An 18,222-nucleotide genomic window follows, 5' to 3' on the forward strand; every position below is an offset into this window, starting at 1 on the left:
ACAGAAAAATAAACAAAAGTCAGCAGACATCCAAGGAAGAGCTTCCAATGCCATTTAAGAAGTACGTAAACAAAGCAAGAAAGGTGGTCCTAGCAGATGGTGACTTTGAAGCTTGTCAGTTTTTGCCTTATGTATTGTATTTCCATCTATGTTTGTCATGTTTCAGTGAATTACTGTATGTATTATTTTAAAGCAAAATATAAAGATGTAAAAAGCGGTATTATGTTCTTAACAATGTGATTGGTTTTGCACCAGTCCTCTTCATACCCTGCTGTGTTCTTAAGATCAGGTCTAAAGCTTAGTGGGAGTCAGTGTAAGGAGGCTGAAATGAATTTAGTTCTCTACAGCAAAAGGCTAAATAAGTTCCCAATAAAGGACCAGCAGATGGCAAAATTTGTCTTACAGTGGGTTGCATGGATACTGAGTTTCCTAATTTGACCACTTGAGGACACTGTTGGACAGCTGCTTTAGTCAAATCATTTGTCGTTTTTGGGAAAGTACTGAAGGCTTGTTGTGTATAAAATCACAAAACAAAAGAAAATGTGGTATGTGACTTGTATACCCTAGTGGTTACCTTCCCTGCTACTGGCAATTAAAATGAGGACATAACTGTAATGACTGTGATTACTGCAGTAATCACAAAGTAGGAATATTCAAGACCCTTTGTGGATTTGGCTGTAAAACCACGTGTGGCCTCACACGGCTTTACACAATCCAAAGTCATGCGGACCACCCTGCCTCACAATTGTTATCCAAGACCATGTTGATCCAGACCACTTCTCAAAAAGAAAAAGACTCTGGCATGCAGCAATATAATGAACAGCCAAAGAGCATTAAGTGTGGTGTCACTTGGTCTGCCATTAGTATTGTGTGTAATTGTTATTTCTGTCTCCTCTGTCCAGATAATGACGTCCTGCAGTTTGGCAAGCTAGTAAGCACCTCCAACACTTATGAGCCCACTGACCCCGGAAAGCCCAGGAAGGCCGTAACCGTGACCACAGACCAGCCTCTTCTTTGGAGCATGGGCATCGGTAAAAACGGGGAATGACAAAGAAGAGAAATCTTTCTTAATGGAAGTGAAAAATGTGGAATTGTGACCTAGTTTCTCCAGATCAGCTACGGGAAAAAAAAATCTCAGGTTTTACACATTTGAACAGGCTTTTTAATTTTTGTTCGCTCAGATATAAATGAAAAATCTAATGCTGAAAAGCTAATTTCTTTGCTGTAACCATGGTGACCACTGTCTTTTGAATAACATGCTCAAACCACAATAGTCGTGAATGCCAAATTATTACTACTCTGATGGTAACGTGAAGTGGCACTATACAGTTAAACTCTATTCCTACCTTGAGCTTCTACACTGCAGTGTTAAATTCAAAATGAACAATTCTGTTTTAATATCTGCACATTATTGCCTACGTGTGTCCAGATATCCTTTGCATAGCAGCATCCTGCGTGTGCCTTTGAGGTCAAGACGATGGGCCTGCCTTCTGTGGCTGTTAGCAATCTCTATGGATTAAATCAAATTGAGAATGCCTAATTAAAAGTGCCTTTTGATTGCAGATTTACAAAAGGTAAAAACCAAGCTACTGCAAAAAGGTGCTGTGTTGATAGAGTAGACGGGACATATCAGATTTCCAATTATTTTTATTTACACAGTGACATATAAATGTTGAGCACAGAATGTAAAAATGCCATCCCGACAATCCCCCCTCCCCCCCAATCACACCAGCTGTTAACACTGCACCACCATCTCCTGTCCCCACGAGATGAAGTCTGAGTGATCAGGACCTAACCGCCACTAGAAGGAAAAACAGAGAAGGGGATGTTAAGTTGGAGAACACAAATGCACCTTATTTTTCACATATTCTCACTTTTTATAACAGCCTAAGAAGTATTATTATGCTGTCTTCTACTGTACACAAACAACTGCCAACAGTACTGGTGTGACTTTTTAAATCCTGTGTTCTGTGTAATAAAAATGATTAATCACTGGAAGAGTTTGTGTCATTTTATCATCCATTTCATGAAATTTACATACAAGAGAAACTTGATCAGAGACTTAAATAAAAGATGCAATCATGTTAAATTTGTCTGTGGAAATATAGTATTAGTAGCAGCTATAACATATGACTGTAACAATTAATGGTAGAGCCATAGTGATTCACAAGATTCAAGGGTGATGGCAGAAATTCTGGATCAAAGTGCAGTATTTTTTCATTATAAAATTAAGACATTACAGGAGTTTTAAAATAAAAATACATATATATTGTACTGAGTGAAATTGAGGATGAACTTAGATAACAACAAGTAAAGGCAGATGATAATGAGAAGTGGGTCTGGATCAGTAAGTTACCCTCATTGTCTGTAGAGTCATCACTGACTTTAATTTTGAATGACCAGCTGTACTCAGATTGAGAGGAATACAAAGGAAAACCCTAACCCCCCAATTATCAGTGAGCCAGATGAGAGCACGTTTTAGACGATATTATCTAAAAATTGTTCGGAGACGGTCTGCGTGATGCTGTTTATCATAAATTGTTTACTTACACAATGATGTTGTTGATGGGGATGTGAATGAGCTTGACAAAGAAACCAATGAATCCCATGATGGCAAACCCAATCGCTGTGGCCATTGCAATCTTCTGAAATTCTGGGTGAGGGCAAAAATAATCATTGTTAAAAATACTGGAAATAATACAATGTCCCTATTAAAGAATTGAGCTCTTTGGATCCGGAAATTGCTAGTCAATTGGTTCAAATTTATATATTCATTTTCGTTTCCAGCAAACAAAGGCTAGCCGACATAAATAAAAAGAAACAACACCCACCTTTTCTGTCGGGTTTTGTGCACCTCTTAACGAGCCTGATGGAGTCTTTCACGAACTGCCGGCCGGGCTCAACAAACTGCATAACCTGATCCATGGTGCTTAGTCTGAAACAACACAAGTCAATCTTAAAGCTGGGACTGGTTTCAGTGCTGACGTTGACTTAAGCTGTCCGAGCTTTAACAACTTTGTTATTATAAATATACTGTATATATTCTCATTTTCTAAGAAAGAAACAAAAAACACGATAAAAACAAGCATGCGAAGCTGATTTTAAGTCAGTTATGTTACGTTAATTTAATTAAAACTCGACTTTAGCTAACGCTATCCTAAGATATGCTAACTATTATGGCGACGTAGCGTTATGTTGGCAATAAACCTCGACATGTAAAATAAAATCAAAAGGTTCCAACCCAACTATAGTTGGTTACATTTATCTGATGAAAAATACACATGTGTATTTAAAAGCGGCAGTTAGCTTACCTATTTCCTACGTGATGTTTAGTAAGAAAGTCGGAGAAGTGAGAGCCACGTAGCTACGACACAAATCACCCCCTTGTACAGAAAGAGCTGACGTAGACTTTAGGAGCGCATGCGTATTGTATTCTATGCGCTGTTATCATTCTCTGCACCGCCCCCTGCAGGCGGGGAGGTGTTCTTAACGATTACACTTTCTGGAGTCGACAGGCAGAAGGAAGGGAGGAAGACCTCAAAGAAGATCCATGAATGTAATGGAGCTGGCTATAAAGAGGATTGGTGTGATACTGTAAGATCATATATCCCATCGAAGTTGTGCTTTATTTACATATTTGGGCAAGCAAACATTTGTAGCCATCATCCCAGAAACACATTAATAGCAATAGACTGAAAAATGAAAAACAATCAAGATAATAAACAAGTCTTTAGTCGAGGACTAGAATTAGGTATAGAAAAACAAGTTTATCCCCTTTAATAAAGATAAAACACTCTAGCAGACAGCAAACTGGCAATGATTTAGTCACTTTCACAATTAAAATAAATAAGAAAACTAAATAGTTACAAAGGAATTAGGGCCCCTAAATTTATCACATATTTAAATCCATAAAATTACAATCAGGGGTTCTAGATCCTTTTTTTCAGAGACTGTATATCTAAATCAGAATGCACACATTGTTCAGACAGATTACTGGTCATGGGCTTATCTTATTCCACATTCCTTAGGCACTAAATCCTCCCTCATGTGATGCAGATTAAGATGTGATTTCTAAACAGCATTCTGGCATTTGCTTTATAATGACTTTTCTTTCCTTTCTTCATTATACTTAGCGTACTCATCTCAGTGTCATAGTGTCAAAGCAACACATGTCACATCACATAACATGTCTATAGGTTACAAACGAGCAAAATTTTGCAATGTAGTTGTTACTCTTACATGCGGACACTTACAACCATATGTGTCCATGCTGTAAATAGTTCTTTCTACTGTTAGGAGGAAAGGTAGAACTGCAAGCATTTATAATGATCTGAGTTTTACTGATCAGAACCAGATCCACACTTTGCTCTATCTCGCTGTTCAAGACTGGAATGAACAAGATATGCCCTCACAGAAATAAGCATCATGCACTTTTTAATAACACTTTTTCCCACCAAAACATACAATGTACAGCTTTTTTAGATCATTTACAAAATAAAATGGTCTTTGGAGCAATCCTGTTACTTTTCTTTTAAACAGTAACATTAATACATGTATAAAAGTGCTTAGCAGTGCTGTTTAAAGTATGATGTTTTCACACACAGTGTCTTCACTGCCAGGTGATGCCGAGCATGTTACAGCTGACCTCCCACAGTTTCTGCGCCAAGTCATCATCAGAGGCGGTTCTTGAGCACCTTGCAGGGGCGCAGTCACTGCACACACAAAGAAACAGAAAATGAGAATTACACACTATGCACTGCATTTATGTAACTTATAAAAAATGGGGAAAAAACATTACATCAAGTGTAACTTTTCCTTTATTACCAGGTAGAAACACTGGGCACGGTAACACCGGCACTCTAAAAGCTCTTGCGGTTAACTGAAATACTGGGACTGTGTACCTGAAGTACCCTCCACTCAGGCTCTCTAGACCTGGCTCTGCAGCACAGTAAATGGTAGTCTGCGCTCCCTCCACTGTGGTCTTGGTAAAAACCTTGAAGATCTTCACCGCCACTTGGATACATTGGTGCTGGTGCCTCCACAGGTCAGACTGAACCACCCCTGGGTGCAGAGAGAAGACGCTCACCCCTGTACCTGCAACACAAATGCAAGCACATACAAATGCTGCCAAATAACATGTGCTAACAATTGTCACCTGCTATTTATATGTGCATGTTGGGATTTTAAGCGAGGTTTGTAACATTTTTTTCAACCAGTCCCTACAGTGAATATAGTTTTTTTATTTTTAATGAAAACAACAACAGACAAGTTAGCCTTTGTTAAAACACCTTCAGTTTATTTCTGAGTTAATGGACTGAGCTCTACTCCTGGAGGATTAAAGAGAGCATTCAAGTGGAAGTGGGACCCTGTTGGCAGATGAGTAGGTACGAAGGCAGACAGGTACTGACATAGGCAAGTATTTCTGCAAGTTACTCAGGGTGACGTTAATAGAAAGTTTAAGCTTGTTGCTGCCAGACTGTTGTTATGTAAAAATGTAAAAAAAAAAAAAAAATCTACTTCCTTGACTCAACAGCACAACTTCATCCCATTAGTCAGATTCCATGACTCTGAGTCTCTCAGCAAAACCCGCCTACACGATGTCTGCACATGCTCCACTTTTACACATTTCTGTGGCCATATCATGGCTGTAAGATACCCATGTGTTATAGCCTTCATTCCTCATGATGCACATTTGGATATTCCTTTTCTAAAAGCTCACCTTGCAACCTTTTTGCGAGTGAGCATGCAAAGAGGACGTTAGCCAGTTTGCTCTGTCCGTAGGCCTTCATGGCATCGTAACTCTTCTCACTGTTGATATCATCCAGTCGAAGCCCAGTCCAAGTATGGGCCACCGATGCCACCACGACAATACGGGCCGGAGCAGAACGCTTGATGAGGTCCAAGAGTAAGTAAGTCAGCAGGACGTGACCTGATGAAAACAATTAGAACACCTTTTCTTGTTAATTTATTAACAAAGCAAACCCAGCAGTTAATGTGTAGTGTATGTATAATAACCCTTTTAACAAATATAATTAGTTTTACTATTTTGCAAAAAAGACACATAAGGAAACTGTGCCAATCACATCAGTGACTAGCTGTGCTTCTTGTATACCTGTTGCTGGAATTTGTGTGGTTGTTTCTCATATGCAACATAAAGTAGCTTTTCCTGTGGAGTTTATAAAAAAGCCAGCCACCTGACTGAGAACAATCTAAAATCTGACTCCATTTAGACGACCAAACCTGGCCACCCTCGTTTTCAATTTAAATGGCACTCTACAACCGCAGGAGTCGCAATCTCAAGCAAATCTCGTGGTTTTTTTCCTACTCCTTCTTCCTTGCTGTGAGCTTTCTGCTTCATTAGAAGTCGAGCCGCCTGGGGGGCTCTTCAACTGGTGGGGGGGATGGTCACATCTTGCAGGAGCTTTCTTCTCTTCAGGAACTCTCTGCAGGAGGGGGAGATACAGGAGAGGTGGAGGAAGATCTCAGCCTGGGCGTTTACCGTCTTATGTAGTCTGGAAGATGTGTGGATGGTGGGGTGGGTGCAGTTTTCTCTGTGGTGGGGTTGGGTGGACTGTCCAGGGCTCTGTGGAGCCGGAGGGCGCTACTGCACTGGGCCCCGGTCTGATGGGCCTGGGCCCCCCTTCCCTGGCGGGTCGCGGAGGGTGGGAGTGCCTACTGGGGTCAGCGGGGGAGCTGGCCCCAGGGAGGGGTTACCTGCCCCTCCCTTCCTTCCCTCCCCATCTCCAGCTGCCTCCCTCTTCCCGCTCCTCCACAACCACCCACACATGCAGGGCCTTGGAGTAGGGGTATGTCACCAGGGTGCAGAGGAGGCTACCCCCCCCCCCCCCCTGTCCCCTTCTGGCTGCCTCTGCCTCAATTTTATCCCACAACTTAGACATTCACATTATTCACACTCTCATTACACATACATATAGGATCTTGGGGGTGGGCACAATCACGGAGTCCAAATCACCATCAGGGTGTACACCCCACCCCTGACGTCGTTGCCCACCTCTCAATTTTAAATACACTTAGTCATTGAGGGCTAGCAGGAGGGACTATGCGCTTACCTGCTGCTCCTTGGCAGGTAGCTCCAAGCCCTCCTGGGTTTTAATTGCACCTTAGAACACATATGCATCAACACTACAATGAGCGGGTGGAGGGAGGTTTGGAGTCTTCTCCCACTCCCATTCTCTGCGGCCTGCTGGAGCGGGAGGGCTAGTAGGAGGAGTTGGCCGTCCGACTGCGGTCTGGGGTGTGGGGCCTCCCTGCTGCTGCGGAGTCGGGGTGGTCTGCCTCTCCCCACCGCAGGGAAAAGGGTAACACCACCTGGGTCTGGGTGCAATTCCCCCCTCCAGGGGCAAGGGTACCTAGACCCGGTTTGTAGAGTACGCTTGGGGAGTGTGATTGTGTGTACAGCGTCTCTTTATGTCTGTCTCCACGTTGGTTGAGTGTGGAGTGAGTGCATATGAGAGCATGAGGGTGGGAATGGATGTTTGTGTCTGTGTGTGCCTGTATGTCTGTGTCTATATGTCAGGTTGGGTATCAGACGCCACCTCTCTGGGGACACCTCAGGCCCTCCAAGGTTTGGAGGCCTATCTCCACCCACCACCACTTCCCCTGCCGGTGGCGGACTCCCTCAGGTGTCGGTGCATTGGTGGTTCTTTGTGTCTGGGGGTGGGCGTCCGGGTACACACCGGCTCACTCCTTGGTGGCCGCTTGTCGGGGCCTGGGGCCTGGGGCTCGCTCGGGCCCCTTTGGAGGTGGGGTGCCCCCGGCCTCTCGGCCTGGGGCTCGGTCACTCAGGCACAGCTGGGGGCCGGCGGAGCTCACGGGCGCGTCACTGCAACTCCCCCTGACTTCTGCTCCGCGGCTGCTGGGCGAGCCCTCATCTGGGACTCTCCTCAGCTCTTACTGGAACAGTGGCGCGGCTGCCCCTCTGTTGGTCTTCCATGGTCTCTTGTGTTCTGGGGGCCTCTGGATGTCTGGAGTTTTGATCTCCTCCATACCCGCTTCACACCCTGGAGGACGGGGCTGTGGCCCCCCCCACACTCCCTAGCAGATCATTACATGGAGAAACCTTTGGAATGCAAGCATGCTGATCCACACAGGTATGCACACATGGGTATTCACAGACGCGGACTAAAGCTTTCTTGGCTGCTGCCTCAAAGCACACTGTGCGCTGTCTATCTTGCGTGCTGCACAATATCGTTTATTATTTAGTAAATATTGATATCTATGACTAGCTAGTTTATTGTGATGGTGCTTTGTTTTCTCTATTATTATGTTGCTCTTTGTTGTTTGCTGTCTCCTCTGTTTGTTTTGTTTGTTTGTTTGTTTTTTTTCTCCATACAGGTGACCCAGGAGTTCTTTTTTTTTTCTTCTCTCTCTTCCCCCCCCCTCTCACCGTCTCTTCTCCCCTTTGGTTTTCTTTCTTTCTCTCCCCCTCTTTCTCTCATTCATTCCCCCTGTCCTATTTATAAAAAAAAAAAAAAAAAAAAAAGACAAAGGATGAACTGAAGCTCTGCCATCACGTAATGTCGCATACTGCTGTTTCTGATGTCATTTAGAAGAAAAAAAAAAAAAGAAAAAAAAAGAAGTCAGAAAGTTTACATTATCACCGGATATTATTCCTGCTGATGTGGTAAACAGTGTGTCACCCAATACAATGCATGCCAAGAAGTTTTCTTTTTCTTTTTTTGTTTGCAAAACGTTGAGGGACTCTTCTTGATCTTAATAAGAGCATTTTTCTTTACTGTTTTTTCATTAATTCCCATTTTGCGTAACAATATCACTGTTTAAAAGAGCATGTGAACACATAAAGAATGTGCCAAAATGCACAGGTTTATTTCTGGATATTTGTACATGTCTGTGTGTTTGCATATGTGTGTGGGAGACCATGCTGGAGCACAGAGTGTTCCCGCTCCGTCAGCCTGAGACAAAAATAACATGGAGGAAAACATCACCTAGGAAGAATCCATGGTCCAATAAAGGAGGAAACACCGGCAGCAGCAACTCTAGTTCATTGTCCTAGCTTGGTGAGACAGTCAGATTGGCGTATGTGTTATTAATGCCAGATTTAAAATGACCTTTTTCACTATGAAAATATGCCTGTCACCAGGCAAACTTAGCATAAATTCAGTCAGAGGCACAGTGTAACTGTCAGCTGTTCACGTTAAAGTAAACTGGCAAATCTAAGCTGTCAGAAAAAGTTGTAGCCAAGCAAACTGTGTAAACATATTTAATGACTGCTTCTAAATATGAAACATGAGCCTTAATTTCAAAACAAAAAAGAAGCGTAAAAATGCAGAGAGAACAATACAAAACTTAGAGTAACTTACCCAAGTGATTGACACCTAGCTGCATTTCAAACCCATCAACTGTCTTGGAGTAGGGACACATCATAATGCCTGCGTTGTTTATCAGGATATTCACTTGTTTTTCCTCTGGAGAAAAAAACAAAAAAAACCCACACAAACTGCATATCTGATAAAACAACTGGTTTTAAATTCAAATGCTTTTACAGTATGCCTCTAATTATCTGCAGCAGAGGCAGTGGAGGGGCTGAACAAACAGGGATTTATACATCAGCCCTGCAATTAGTGAGCCCTGTTTGCTTGAAGAGTCCATTACTCCTTAAGAGGCATACAAGTATGCTCTTGAAAGGAAAAGTGGATTTTAAAAAAAAGCATATACCATTGATAACAACTTCAGCAAAGGCCCTGATGGACTTAGTGTCAGACAGATCAAGTTTCCTGATGACCACGTTCTCATTTCCTGTGTCTTCCAAAATGTCCGTCCGTGCCTCCTCCGCCCTCTCGAGGTCTCTGCACGCCATGATGATGCGTGCACCTACAAAGTAAGATCCACAGAGCACAAGCTAGTGACAAATAGTATAATAAAATACAGTCCCTCACTACAGAGTATCAGTTTAGGTGAGCACAGGGACCTTAAATCACCCCAAGTTTCATTAGGAAAGACTTGACCCACATCATATTCTTGAAAGTGTGAAATTTCACTCTGAGCTCACATCCTGTTTTTGGCAGCAAATGATTTTTATACACCCCATAACAGCCATTTTCACAGCAGTTGTATTGTACTACCCTAATACTTGAACAGTAGAGTTCAAAAGATTCCCAAACTTAAAACTACAAAAAAAGCTTTGCTCATTTGGTGGGATACAAAAGGTCCCAGCATTAAATGAAGAACCTTAATCTTTCAGGGTTCTTCAGATGGTCCTGTAATGTTTTCTAAGCTCTTACTCAGCATCTCATTTAGCCAACTGCTCCACTCGAACAAACACAAGACCCTCTCGACTGTGTCGTTCTCATTCGCTTCTGACACAAATTACCATGCATTCTTCTTAATGAGCACAGAAGGGGGGGTTTGAGGACACATGCACCCACCCTTTCTTTCACCCATATGCAGGCACAAATATGCACACACACATACACACACGCTCTCCTGCAAACACACTCACACATATGCAAAATAGCTGCAGCGCCCAGTAATTACAGAAGATGGGAGCCATTAACTAGTTGTAATATAGCATCTCCATCCTATTGCTGCCGTCTTTGTTTCCATCCTGAGGACCAAACTATTCCCACATCAACAGGGATGCCGAGTTCATACAATTAAATAAAATAGTAAACAAACAGTGAGAGTCAAGTCCAAGAGGCGTGTACTGAGTCACGTCCAAGATCTTTCAGCAGATGATTTTTTTTTCACATGCGCAAATCATCTGAGTATGTAATAAAAAGCAAAAATGGCTTGAGTCAGTTTTGATCATAGACTGATTATTCACACTCAGTATGATATGTAATTGTAACAGTCTTTCCTGATTTCACTTCATAAACATTAAATTTCACATGGACAGCTTCCTTTGACAACTCATTACGTGGACCAAAAAGTAAAATAAATTAGTAAATGATAATAATAATAAAATAAATTTCGATCAAAATCATAACAAACGATTGACAATGTTGAGATGCAGTGCCTGAAGGAATCGCTTCTCGTTATCAATCTTTCCAAATCCAATCATGTTGTCATCACATTGTTGCATAATCCAGTTTACTGAAAGATGATGCTGTGCCTCCTTCTACTTTGTTTTAAGGCTGGGAATCTAGTTGTATTATTATTACTATGGGTTATTTTATACTGGTGCCAGTGTAAATTTAAAAAAAAAATTACATGTTGGTTGTTCTTAAACTGAGGAAGGTGTATGTGGCATGCTGTGTCCGTCATGATGCAGATGGCTGAACAAACTGAGTCTTGTATGCAGAACCAGCTTTCATATTACTCACTCTGTGTGCATGTGTGTGTGTGTGTGTGCATGTGTGTGTGTGTGTGCATGTGTGTGCACGACTGCTAGATGCACTGTCTTTGTTTCATGTCTGGCCCTGCAGGGGACCTTCACAATGCTCCCTCTGTCCCTGCGACGCCTCATCTGTCTTCAATTTCTGACAGTCGTCTGGAATCATTGAAACATTAACCAAGATGCTCATTTAAAAAATATATATATTAAAAAACAAAACAAAAAACCCACAAATTTTTATCTATATTTTTATTCAGATTCATGATAGACTTGGGTATACCAAGCAAGTTGGACCTAGCCCAATCACATAAGTGTTCTTAGTGCTTAAATCACGAGGTCAGAGTGGGATATGCACTGTAAGTCACAGCCTGCCAGTTAGTGTAAATTAAAGAGGCAGGCACACGTCTGAAAACCTGATAGACAGAGGCAGATGGAGAAAGACCCGCAGCTGGGCACAGTACCTCTTCTTGCCAGGTCCTTGGCAGTTTCTTTGCCTATACCAGTGTTGGCTCCAGTGATGACCACTGTTTTCCCATCTAACCTCTCCTCAGAAGACCAGTGGTTACAGCACACACCCCTGAACAAGAGGCAAGTAAAAGCATTGATTATATATTTTTCCTTAAAGTTTTAAAGACCTGATCTTTATTTGGACACAAAAGAGTCTATAAATCAGCACATGCTCTCATACTAACTATTCAACATCAGACTTACACATACTGCATCTGTAACAGAGTATATTACATCAGTTGGTTTCCAGAATAATTGCGCAAGTCGTCTAAACAGATTCATGCTCAAAGCTCTTTTTTCCGTTTTCAAAATTTGCATAAAAACACCAATAAAACCACGACGCAAATCACTCTGCAAAATCTGGTGACACAGTGGATAATCTTCAAATATCTCACACTGCTGGTATTATTAGAGCCAGCTACCTAACCTTTAACGTTTTCTGCAGGCTCTATTTTATGTATTTTTCTCCTACCTGCAGTACATTCTTCCTCAAAGAGCAACAGGTTTCCACCTTAGGACCTCTGCGACAATACAGCTCCTTTCTCCGCCACAACACTTTATCAGCGGGTTCCGTGCTTTTCATCTGTCAGCCACCTCTCCTCGTTTTCTTTTGCGTATAGGTGCCGGGGCCAATCAGGGGCGGGCTGACGCATAATTGATTCACAAGTTACAGGCTGTGGGAGCAGCCGGCTCTCCTGCCGCCTCCTGCTGTCGGAGAGACTCGAGTTATGGGGTTAGCTGAGGCGAGAGTGTGATAATTCACCACTGCGGTGTGTGATACCACCGAGAACGTGGAAAACCCAAAGTTAAAACGTGCCTCACTTCACTATGTAGCAGCATGCCAGAGCTAAAATCCTAATGATGTAAGAGTCTAATAAAAATGGGAAGTCTGTTTTTTTTTTCACTCACAAACGGACACACAAGGACACACAATGCTATATCAGGGATGTTTCTTTATTGGAAGCTGTTACATTTGTCTTAGCCTTCAGATCAAAGGTGAAGTTTATCTCCAGCGGATGCCCAACAGGTGGCAGCTCACAACCCACAGCTTCAGGGCTGTGCCGTCATCCTGGCCGGCATTGGAGCTCTCTGCTCTGGAGCAGTTACTGTGGGGAAAGGGGTGAATGGACAATACATAAGCACATCGTTTAAGTGAGCTATACATTTCCATCGCTGTAACATAAAGTGCACTAAAACATGTGATAATTAAAATGTAACCAGCTGATAGTTAGAAGATAGTAGATAAAATGGAGACACAATTGGATAGCTGTAAGGTAATATTTGGTGCATTACGTGTAAATGAATCAAACTCCACACTTTCTTCATTGATCATTACATTTCTAATTTATTCTTTTTCGTTACTTCAGGTAGTTACTCATTGCTTCAGGGCTGCATGACCATCAACAGACTCGGTTTAAAATGTATCAAATGTGAGTTATAGCCATGGGTGGAGATACAGTATTTTCCGGTCGTGCTGAGCGATTTGGAGACTGAACAGATAACGCTGTTCTTTCTAAGAAAGGTGCATATTATAAAATATTTATTATCTAACGAATCACTTATACAGAATGACTCATAGATCTTTAGTAATTACCCATTAATTAGTGTATTAAGAATTATTCGGATGATATCGATGAATGGCTCCTCTCGTCTTTCATGATTCTTTAATCACACCTGTTTTATAGCGATTAAGCAAGTTTTTGTCTGTAATTGTAAATAGTTTTCACGCTGACCTGTAGTATCCTCCAGTGACCAGCTGATTATCAGGAGTGACGGTACAGTAGATGGTGGTGTAGGCTCCCTCTGCTGGGGTCCTGATCAGAAACCCGAAGTTCTTGACTATATCCAGAAGAGGGCGCCTTATATACCTTAAAATGTCAGTGTTCACGAAGCCGGGGTCAACTGAGTAGGCTGTGATACCTAGAACTGGAGGGATTGGTATAAATATTATTTATCCAACCTGAAATGAAGCAGATCCTTGATAACAGCTTGTAGTCACACATGAGTGGACACATCAGTAAAGTAAAACACCCAGAATATATAGTTTCACTTGATTTAGAAAAAAAAAAGATACAGAAAGCCTTGACTCATATCTGGGAAGAAATGACAGCATTATTAGTGAATGAGGAGTGATTTGCTGGGCAACAATTAAGTCTTTAACACAACTTATTTCCCTGTGCTCTGATGTCGCCCAGAGCAGTTGTGGTTGAGGCATGGGACTCTCACACTGTTGAGATGAGATAAGATCCGTTTTCTCCTTGCATAAGGAAGGCGAGGTAGACAGGCAAAAGACGACACATAATGACTAGATAATATTTCAGTCTCTGCGTCCCTACCCTCTGTCCTTTTGGCCAGCTCTCTGGTGAACAGGACATTAGCCAGCTTGCTCTGTGCGTAGGCCCTGAAGTGATGGTAATCCTTCTCCCCTTTCAGATCATCAAAATGGATCTTGCCAAAGATGTGAGCTGCTGATGACAGGTTGATGACCCGAGATGGGGCCGAGTGCTTCAGCAAGTCCAGCAGCAGAAAAGTCAAGAAGAAATGACCTAAATGGGTGGTAGGAGAGAAAAAGGCGAGGAGTTTTAAGCCACCACTGATCACTGATCACATATTTAGCAGTAACAACAGGAGCTGACTGACAACTCATCTGCTCTTTTGCTAAAGTCTGTTTCAATCTAACATGTTTGTCATTAACTAAACCTTGTGTGTTTTTTCCTCCTACCCAAGTGATTGACTCCAAACTGCATCTCAATTCCATCCACTGTCCTGGCAAAAGGACACACAGCCACGCCTGCATTGTTGATCAGATAGTGAAGAGCTTTCTCAGCTGTGAAAACAGGACAATTGTTACCACCATCACAGTATTTAGAAGGAAAAAAGAATGCACGCACTACTCCGAAGTCCGCGTGTGTGTTGCGTGTGCCACCCACTGTTGTAGATATTCTCAGCAAACTGGCATATTGATTTGGTGTCAGCCAGATCCAGTTGCCTGGTGACTACCTTCGCTCCCTTCACCTCCCTCATGACGTCGCAAGCAGCTTGCTCTCCCTTCGCCATGTCTCTGCACGCCAAGATCACCCGGGCGCCTACGGGAGATTAATTCCTCTTGTTTGCGTGTACATGCATGTTTGACATTTGAACAAGATAGCACGATTTCAACACATATGTCTGGGCCAGTTTGGCAGTCTTTGTGTCGTGGCAGTATGCTCTGAACTTAATCCCTCTGCCTGCCTTTGATTAACCAGTACCGATACATGAGTTCATTAGAATTATGCGTTATCATAAAGACAGTTTATGTTTGAGTAACCTGATTGTATTTATTATATTTGCGGGAACAGGAAGCTTCAAATGCACAAGTTCACAAGTACACTGAGTCACGCAGACGAGAAAGAATATGACAACAATTGTAAAGAAATTTGTTACTCATCATTGCATTTGCTGTCTTTACATGTGCAGCGCTGTTTGCTTGCCTCTGCTAGCCAGGTCTTTAACTGTCTCTTTTCCTATTCCAGTGTTGCCCCCCGTCACTATAGCTGTCTTCCCATCTAGACGTGTATCTGAAGACCATGTGGGGATGAAGAGAGACCTGTGGAGTGAGACACCTAAAGCCTTTATCTCAGATGGATGAATGAAAAGCTACCGTCAGACTTTTCCCCCCCTTTCTGGTGATGATGTACAAAAACTTACCTGATTGCTTGCATTTCCAAAGTAAAATAAAACTGTGATATCCCTACTCAAAAATTGTTTTCGCTGATGTTGAAAAGTCCCAGAGATGTGGAGGCACAGGGCTGAGAGAGAAAGCAAACATGACCACCTTTTAAATGGTAAGCTGTTGTCAGAAAGAAATACCCCTCTGTTGGAACTCATCACTGGTGCTAATCAATTAAGGCGGAATTTCAAGATAAGCGTCATATGATTGGTGATGCAGTATTTTAAAGAATCAAAGAAACAGAGAAGTATTTGTTTAAGAGGTTTCAGCTCTGCGTACCAAACTAAGTATTTGAAATGACTCAGCAAACTAGATTTAAGACACTGAATCTTTATTTACTGTAAAAGGAAAGTAAACCCTTTTCAATTCTAAGGCTTTATAAATCAGGGATCAATAAAAATCCCTGGTCCTTAGCATGTCTTAATATAAGGCTGTTTAACGAGAACTAGCACTATCCCCTCACAGCAACAACATCCGGGGTTCGAATCCAGGCAGGACTCAGTGGAGTTTGCATTCACCATCCAAAGACAAGAATGGGGTTAGTTTAATTGGTGATTCTAAACTGGCCGTAGGTGAGATTGTGAGTGTGAACGGTTTTCCGCCTCTCTCTGTGTTATCCCTGTGACAGACACAGAAAAAAAGACTCATCACAACCCCAGCAGGATGCCGAGGTCCTGCAAAACAAGGCCAAATAATCGCTCCTCCACCACCATGCGTAACACTTGGTATGAGGCATTTGTGCTGATATGCTGTGTTTGGTTTTCAAGAAATGTGGCATTGTGGATTAAGGCCAAACACTCTACTTTGGTTTCATCTGGTCAAAGGACGTTGCTTCAGAAGTTTGTGGTTTGTTCAGATGCAGCCGTGCCAACCTAAGCTGTTCTGCTTTGTTCATTTTAGAGAAAAGAGCGTTTGTCCTGCAACCCTTCCAAAAAAGTCATACTTTCCTTTTGAACAATAATGGCCCGATCTGAGTGCGTTTGCTCTCAGCAAGATTGGCAACTGTCTAGAATGTTTTGCAGTTGCCAATCTAGCTCACTGTGCTCAGTGATGGCCTTATAACCCTTTCCAGACTGATAGACAGCCTCTTTTAATCATTCGTAATATCTTTCCGCTATGGCATTGTGCTTCCACACAAACAAACAGCCAAAAGCCCTGCTTTTAGAGTTGCTCGCACTTACTGTGTGATGCTGATGTATTAATTACAAGCACTTGATCAGCATCACCTGGCTGCTACTTACACTCTTAATTCCTATGGAAGCATTAAAAGGGTGTGTTTAGCGTTTCACACACTATTTCTGCATTTTGCCTTAGTTTTCGTTGACACAGCGTATGCTCATATTTGTAGTTCTTCGCGGTTGTATTTGTCTGATTTTTTCACATGACTGTATGTAGCTGTATTTACCTTTTCTCTGAAAATTTTCTTCCTTTTCTGCATTAGAATTATTATTATTATTACTGTCTATTATTACTGTGTCGTAGATGTAACAAAATCACAAGAGCAAATTTTTCAATTAAATTTGTAAGACACTCATTAAAAAGATTCTTATGTATAAAAATGTAAAAGTTCCACACAGTTTCATTCATTCATTATGTATTTATCAGCTACCATCTGCTGCTTCCATTCAAAGCAGTTCATCATATTTACATCCTCTCAAAAGCAAAATCATTATCTTTGAAGAAACTAGAAACTCCATCTGCTGTCAGTGCTGAGTAACGAATCTCAGCTGTAATGATCTTTTGCAAGTCTGCAGCTGGAATCCAAAACTTGCTTCCACAGGTGAGATGACTGTAATTTCAGCACATAAGCACTGTGGATTTTCTGGTGCTTTCCACAGGTCTGCGCTGTCACCTGGTTACACCGACTGTCAGGTTATTAAACCAACAGCTGATTGGGCTTTTTCTCATGCCTCGAAAGTGCTCCAGTATGAAAGACAAACCCTTTCTCAAGAGCCCATTTCCTCTTTTCCAGTGATCTCGATTCCTCTTTTAAAATTGCAAGCAAATAAATAAGGTGGTACACAATAATATGTCTGTTTAGAAATGCCTATACAAATGCAACAAACAGATGCATCTCGTTTCTTGTGTTGCTGAAACTGTAAACATGAACATGAACATTTATCCATGATTTGTTGTCTTGTTTATCATCTTAACCTGCACTTACCACTAGGAGGCACACTATAGCAACACAAGGTGGTTGCTACCCTACATATAAGTCAAATGAAAGGCTGTTCTCTCACACATGAAAAGAAAAGAAAAAGCTGAAATCATTTAAATGTGCAGTCGGGCTCTGTGTTGGCCAGCCAGCCAGTTCTCATGTAAACCATGTGAAAGCTAGTCATAACTTCCTGTTTTCACAAACAACCATAAAATAAGCTGAGACAAGACGCACTCTTACACACATGCACACACACATATAAACATACTCCTGCTGACCCAAACCAGGCCCAAATGAGTGCTGCCAGTTCCTCTCATGTGGTCTCTCTGTGACGCTAGCTGGTCTGACTGCTAGATTAGTTTCTCCTCACAGCTGCTTGCCATCCCCAGGCCTGATGAAAGGCTGCCTGTCTGTCAACACAGGGACAAAGGCACAGAGGCCTTGCCACATGTGTAATTAGCATTGCTTCACAAAGATTATAGATCATCTTGTGGAGATAAATGAAGCCTTGGTTGTGTTTTGTCAATCTCCCCC

General features: G+C 42.1%; 4 protein-coding genes across 8 annotated transcripts in view; 1 reads left to right on the forward strand and 3 right to left on the reverse strand.

The window, feature by feature from the left end:
- tpk1 (thiamin pyrophosphokinase 1) overlaps nt 1-1,993 on the forward strand; it is a 112,330-nt gene extending 110,337 nt beyond the window's left edge. For all 3 annotated transcript variants that reach the window (XM_085287393.1, XM_085287392.1, XM_085287394.1), the window contains one exon: nt 903-1,993. In XM_085287393.1, coding sequence (XP_085143519.1) covers nt 903-1,048 — 146 coding nt within the window. In that variant the 3' untranslated portion in view covers nt 1,049-1,993. The remainder of the gene's footprint in view (nt 1-902) is intronic.
- Nucleotides 1,630-3,451, reverse strand: sec61g (SEC61 translocon subunit gamma). Of its 2 annotated transcripts, XM_085287395.1 has the most exons (4): nt 3,312-3,451; nt 2,832-2,935; nt 2,551-2,653; nt 1,630-1,801 (listed from the first exon to the last, which is right to left on the reverse strand). In XM_085287395.1, exons 2-4 carry the CDS (start codon nt 2,923-2,925, stop codon nt 1,792-1,794), a joined length of 207 nt encoding a protein of 68 aa, XP_085143521.1. In that variant the 5' UTR covers nt 2,926-2,935; nt 3,312-3,451; the 3' UTR covers nt 1,630-1,791. The 2 variants fall into 2 exon arrangements, with proteins under 2 accessions (XP_085143521.1, XP_085143522.1); XM_085287396.1 differs by lacking the exon at nt 1,630-1,801 and having other exon boundaries at nt 2,547-2,653.
- A 197-nt stretch (nt 3,452-3,648) lies between these two features.
- On the reverse strand, nt 3,649-12,423 carry LOC146567497 (retinol dehydrogenase 12). The gene is made up of 7 exons (XM_085287400.1): nt 12,294-12,423; nt 11,776-11,891; nt 9,697-9,852; nt 9,342-9,446; nt 5,720-5,929; nt 4,902-5,094; nt 3,649-4,712 (listed from the first exon to the last, which is right to left on the reverse strand). The coding sequence occupies exons 1-7, from the start codon at nt 12,302-12,304 to the stop codon at nt 4,610-4,612; spliced, it is 894 nt and encodes a 297-aa protein (XP_085143526.1). The 5' UTR covers nt 12,305-12,423; the 3' UTR covers nt 3,649-4,609.
- Nucleotides 12,424-12,685: 262 nt separating this feature from the next.
- Nucleotides 12,686-18,187, reverse strand: LOC146567498 (retinol dehydrogenase 11). 2 transcript variants are annotated; one of them, XM_085287399.1, is made up of 7 exons: nt 17,941-18,187; nt 15,292-15,407; nt 14,752-14,907; nt 14,544-14,648; nt 14,158-14,367; nt 13,555-13,747; nt 12,686-12,927 (listed from the first exon to the last, which is right to left on the reverse strand). In XM_085287399.1, exons 1-7 carry the CDS (start codon nt 18,003-18,005, stop codon nt 12,825-12,827), a joined length of 948 nt encoding a protein of 315 aa, XP_085143525.1. In that variant the 5' UTR covers nt 18,006-18,187; the 3' UTR covers nt 12,686-12,824. The 2 variants fall into 2 exon arrangements, with proteins under 2 accessions (XP_085143525.1, XP_085143524.1); XM_085287398.1 differs by lacking the exon at nt 17,941-18,187 and adding an exon at nt 15,509-15,635.
- Nucleotides 18,188-18,222: the final 35 nt, after the last annotated feature.

This window comes from Mchenga conophoros, linkage group LG9, assembly GCF_057382185.1.
Source record: "Mchenga conophoros isolate Kocher_MC1m ecotype Shallow Benthic linkage group LG9, M_conophoros_male_GT1.1, whole genome shotgun sequence".
Taxonomy (NCBI): domain Eukaryota; kingdom Metazoa; phylum Chordata; class Actinopteri; order Cichliformes; family Cichlidae; genus Mchenga; species Mchenga conophoros.